This window comes from Pseudophryne corroboree, chromosome 9 (assembly GCF_028390025.1).
Source record: "Pseudophryne corroboree isolate aPseCor3 chromosome 9, aPseCor3.hap2, whole genome shotgun sequence".
Taxonomy (NCBI): domain Eukaryota; kingdom Metazoa; phylum Chordata; class Amphibia; order Anura; family Myobatrachidae; genus Pseudophryne; species Pseudophryne corroboree.
The window spans coordinates 336,996,044-337,002,108 of record NC_086452.1 but is presented as its reverse complement, the minus strand read 5'-3'; the positions used below and the strand labels follow the sequence as shown (position 1 = coordinate 337,002,108).

Sequence of the window (6,065 nt, the reverse complement as noted above, 5' to 3'; positions counted from 1 at the left end):
TGGCCACACATGTCTGAATAAATATTATTCACCAAACTTAAAAGTCAGACCGTATAGACTACACGGGCGGGATGTAATGGAGTCCAAGTTCGCCCGACATGCGGGATGCTGGCCGAACTTGGACATTTTTTTAAAGGGCAATGTGTCCAATTAAAAATGTGTCCGATTTCAAATCCGCTGCTTCATAAATCTGGAGGTTCTATTCTTTCTATGGTGTGAAACATTGATGGTGCTTTGATATTCTATTCTGTTCTAATCTAAAATTTGCTTTCTCTGTGGTATTATGGCAGAACAGGCCTTAGCAAAACCACAGCAAAATCGCTGCCATGCACAGAGTTGAATCACTGACTGGAGTAATACTCTCTCTGCATCAACACCTGTGTGTGGGCAGTTCCTGAATTGTATTAATAAGCTATAATTTATGCACTCACAGAAGACAGAACCCAAACCCAAGTACCGTAATTAAGTTGTAACACTGAAATAGGGGGGGTAATTCCAAGTTGATCGCAGCAGGAAATTTTTTAGCAGTTGGGCAAAACCATGTGCACTGCAGGGGGGGCAGATATAACATTTGCGGAAAGAGTTATATTTGGGTGGGTTATTTTGTTTCTGTACAGGGTAAATACTGGCTGCTTTATTGTTACACTGCGAATTAGATTGCAGATTGAACACACAACACCCAAATCTAACTCTCTCTGCACGTTATATCTGCCTCCCCTGCAGTGCACATGGTTTTGCCCAACTGCTAAAAAATTTCCTGCTGCGATCAACTTGGAATTACCCCCAGGGTCTTTCCTCTTTTTCACATTTTATTTGCAAGTCGATATCCCTATTTCACGCTTACAGTGCCACTTTTCCACCAATATATGTTTTCTGAATTTATTAATGTTGAGTGAAAAATAACAACAAACACAGTGTTGTTATCTGGTGGTGGGAATAGGGAAATATTCTGAGTGTACTTCTGTATATTAGCAAAGTAACTAGAAAACTAATTATATACAGATTATTGTGTAAAACCTCTAAACGGTGATTATGGATGATATGCAATAAATGAAAATACGACACCCCCACACACACACACACACACACACACACACACACACACACACACACACACACACACACACACACACACACACACACATATTATTCTCAGTGTTTCAGATGAAACCAAGTAGCACACAATAAAATCTTAATTTAGCAATTTCAAACTGTAACAGTTTAAACATTTTAACAATTTGTTTGGTTTAGTTAGCTTCCAGGAATCTGCAGAAATTATTTTACTGACATATTTAGGAATGTATGTCATCAATGATCACAGCCAACAACAGTAAGGATGTGACAGTAATTGCAGGACAGTACAGTCCACAACAATCTTGTGTGGACCCTCCCTGCAAGTGATGCATTTGAGGAATAGTTTTCTGGTAGGCGGGGAACTACTTGTTCATCAAAAACAGGACTGACACCAACATAAACAGCCCTGCACTCCGCACTCCACACAGCTCTGACACCCAGACAGCTCTGACACCCAGACACACACAGGGCTTACACCAACATACATTGCCCTGTACTGCACACAGCTCTGACACCCAGACACACACAGCTCTGACACCCAGACACACACAGGGCTTACACCAACATACATTGCCCTGTACTGCACACAGCTCTGACACCCAGACACACACACAGCTCTGACACCCAGACACACACAGGGCTTACACCAACATACATTGCCCTGTACTGCACACAGCTCTGACACCCAGACACACACAGCTCTGACACCCAGACACACACAGGGCTTACACCAACATACATTGCCCTGTACTGCACACAGCTCTGACACCCAGTCCAGACACACACACAGCTCTGACACCCAGACACACACAGCTCTGACACCCAGACACACACAGCTCTGACACCCAGACACACACCGCTCTGACACCAATACTCTGCCCTGCACTCCACGCACAGGACTGGGCTCAGGACACAGCCCTGCATTATACACAAAGGACAAATGCACAGAGGAAAGTTTGATACCCACACAAAGCTCTGCTTCCTTAAACACAGAACGACCTCTCATGAATACATGATATAGAAAAATCTTTAAGAAGTAGAATAACAAAACAGGCTTTCTATTGACACTTATAGTAGGATATAGGCAGCAATATACAGATGTGACACATCCATAGGTTGCACACAAATTGTTTCAGGCTTACAATTGCAAATCAGAACAAACAAACAAAAAGTTGTTTAAGATGCTTAAAGTTTCCCTAGACACGGAGAGATGAGTTAGTGCAGGCAGCACATCAGCCATTTATTTGTCCACCGTACAGAGACAGTGACTCCCATACACATTCGCCGGAGGATGCACCGGAGCCCATGAGCTGAGCATGGAGCTCTTGGATGACCCATACAACCCACTGAGGCCGGCTCGCAGGACGCAGTGGCTGGTCAGTGCCCTGGCTCATCACTATGGCATGGACCAGGGGCTGGAGAATGAGATCATCGTGCTAGCCACTGGGCTGGACCAGTACCTGCAGGAGGTCTTCCACCACCTGGATTGGCAGGGTGAGGGCACTATCTCCAGGGAGGACTTCCATACTTTGTGCAGGGTACTGGAGTTGGAGCCGGCCATAGAGGAGTGTGAGGAGTTGCTGGACGATCTCCCGGAGCGCCTCACCTTTCGGCACTTCCATGCCAGGCTGTGTGGATACTTCAGCTCTAAAGCCGGGGGACCCCGCCTCCCCATGGGGCTGGAAAGTGAGCACATCCAGGCGCAGATCAGACTGCGGAGCCCATTGAGGAGGAGGAAGACCCCAAGAATGAGTGGCCGGTCAGAAGCAGAGGATGAGCTCCAGACACTGGAGGATGAGAACCACAGTCTCAGGGAACTGGTGGAGGACATGAGGGCGGCGCTACAGAGCAGTGATGCCCGCTGCTTGGCACTGCAGGTGAGGGGTAAGGGGGTTAAAGTGCTGATGGATGTATAACAAAGATCAATGACCCATGACTCTCTAGTTGTTGTCGAATCTAAAATCCAGCAAGACTGGTAGGGTATGCTAGGATTTGTAGTTCCAAGTACAGCTACAGAGCCGCGGATTGTCTAATCCAAATATGAAAAGATCACAGGAAGTTCAGTCTTTCAGTGTTCAGAATTTGTGCTTCTATCAAAAAGGCATAAAGTACTTAACATATAACTTTAAATACTAACACTCAATAAATAATGAAAAGACATACAAATTGGTTACAGAAATGGAGTATACTATACAGAACAAACTAATAAGTAATAATAACGTCAGAATCTGAAGTTTCCTTCTATTCGACCATTTGCTAATTAGCTATTAAATGACATTTTACGAGATTTAGCATGCACCAAAATGTTTCATGTAGGGAAGAATTGTCCCAAATTGGAAATTCATGTGTACTTTGCATATCTGAATGCACAACGACTACTGTTTGCAATTCTTCCAGTTTCTTACTTAATATATGATTTTGGTAATTGGTTTGGCAGTACATACTGTAGGGAAAGAAGTCCTTAATATAATATTGTTGAATCAAGCTCAACTAAATTATTGGCAGGTACTTTTATAGTAGTGTAAAAAATAGTTCTGCTCAAAAAGTAATCATTTATAAAGTTGGACTCCTAATCAATCAGATTCGATTTTGCGAAAAATAGACTATGCAGGCAAGGCAATTTTGAGTAGAAAGTGTACAATCTAGTTTGTAGTATAGTCAAAATTGTATATAGTTAAAATTGTACATAGCCAAAATTGCACTGTGTGTATAGTCAATATCGGTGGTTCTAGGCTCCGGGGAGTTCAAGGAAAATCGCAAAATCAAATTTGTCCTTTAGGCAGAATCACACCGTGTATATGCACCTTATCTTGCCATCCTTAAGCCCAGTACCCACGGGCCGATTCGGGGAGAGATGTGTGCTGAGCGAACCGCTCAGCACACATCTCTCCCGCCGCTCAGCCTAGCGCGATCTGTGCTGAGCGTGCGGGGGGAGACGGGGGGGCGCTCATTTCACCCAGCGGGTGAAGTGAGCGACCCGCTAGATTGGCCTGCACGGCAGGCCAATCTAGCAGCAGCGATAGCGATGCGCGGGGCTGCGCATCGCTATCGCTGTATGGGGTACACACGGAGCGATCCTGCTTAAATTCTAAGCAATCTAGTGAGATTGCTTAGAATATCGCACCGTGAGTACCCCCTTAAGGTCTAGTTATGTGGGGGTGTACAGTTGTGCTTTTGATTGTCCACATGTGATATGAATGGCAGTCATCAGCAGTGGCAAACGCAGGATTTCTAGAGGGGATTTCCAAATACAATCCACAATCTGACGCTCTGTGGAACATTGGAGCAAGTGCGGGAGTTTTGGCAAGCGGTAGAAGAACCTAGTACCAATCCTGGACATTAATGTACACATTGGTCTTTTTATACTTTGGATACTGTATTTAATACAGTATTAATATTTAACACTATAGATGGTCTATATTATAGGCTGTATCAAACATATTTAACTAACATAAATAAAATAAGCAGTCAGGTAAAGGTTAAATATCCCATAATGAATAAATAAATACACAAACATTAGAGAACCAGTAGGAGACAGAACTGTACTTTCTAAGCACACATTCTTCCACCTCATTATAAGATGCCTGTCTCTATTTCCTGGCAGTTGCTCTCTGGTCCCCTGCACTGATTGAGGGTTCAAATCCACACACACAGCAAACGTGGTAGAAGAAGCTGCTACCACTGTGCATGTGAGCAGCTCCGCTCTGTCCCTTAAACTGCATGTTGTGGTGGCAGCTCTAGTAATCGTATTATATTCTATTGCTGTTGTTGTCATAAACTGAGTCGCTGACCAAGAGGAGATGGGTTTCCAGGTAACTGGAAACCCCCTACCCCCACACGTTTGCTTATGACCAGCTCTGGTTTTGCCTATTACATTGACTATAAAAAATCTGGTTTGGTACTGTACCACCAACATGAGGCAAGAGTCTTGGGTGTCACGGTACCCAGTGTGTTGGCCACTGCTTTAAGGTTTAAATGAGATTGGACCACTAACTTGATAATTCATAAAAATATTCTATATTTTGACAATTAAACCCTATGCCAGTGTTAGCATACATGTTTATTTTGATAATTTAATAAAGGATTAAATGACTTTGGTCCAGCGATGTAGTGGTATTTTTAGGTATCTATTTATCAAGTAGTGTTAAACAAGTGTTTTACTGCAGAGAAATTTTGCATGTTACCACAGACCACAATTGCCTGCAATAGGGACTGGGCATGGGCTCAGCTTATCAAGTAAATGAAAAGCATAGTCGCTAGATAACAGTGGGCCTGATTCAGAGGTGCTGCGATGGTCCTGCAACAGCAGTCGCGGAGAGGATTTATTTGCAAAGCAATTGACAGGTAGCATTTGGGGGAGCATTTTCTGTGCATGTTTAAGTGTGACACGTAATTGTTCAAGTAGGAGAGGTACAGGTGTCTTAGATGAGATGCCAGTTCTGAGACTGCATAGACATGCTCATAGATCCAAGGTGCAACCAATATTTCCACTCTTGTACGTGAGCACTGAATGTAAGACGGAGGCAGAGGGTGTTTCTATACATAAGATGGTATCTGAGTCATTAGCATATTTACACAATAAGCCTGACCAGGGATCACTAATGTGATCGCAACAGCGCAAGCCATTGCGTTAATCTCTGAATCAGGCCCAGTATGTTCACATGGCATTACCTATACCCTTCCATGTCAAATCTCAGAGCATGGCCGCTCATGTGTGTATTGCTGGAACTTCTCACCAGCAGTGTTAGGTTACCAGTGAGCAGGAGAAAACCATAGTGTAGGACTGGGGTATTTTTTCCAGGGCTCCAGAGCAGCCTCAGGTTGTTAAATTGCAGGTAAAGTGCTTTCTAATAACTGCAATATGGTGTTATATGGAAAACGTCCGCATACCCACCAATAGTAATCAGGGGTATGGAACTCAGGGTCAATTAGGTTGACACCCATTAGGTCGACGCCCATTGGTTGACAGTGGCTAGGTCGACACAGCCATT

At 43.9% G+C, this 6,065-nt stretch overlaps 1 protein-coding gene across 1 annotated transcript in view; it reads left to right on the top strand.

The window, feature by feature from the left end:
- The first annotated feature begins 1,498 nt into the window (after window positions 1-1,498).
- Window positions 1,499-6,065, top strand: part of EFCC1 (EF-hand and coiled-coil domain containing 1) — a 261,847-nt gene continuing 257,280 nt past the window's right edge. Inside the window, exon 1 of the mRNA XM_063940588.1 lies at window positions 1,499-2,951. Within this exon, the coding sequence (XP_063796658.1) occupies window positions 2,391-2,951 (561 nt within the window). The 5' untranslated portion in view covers window positions 1,499-2,390. The remainder of the gene's footprint in view (window positions 2,952-6,065) is intronic.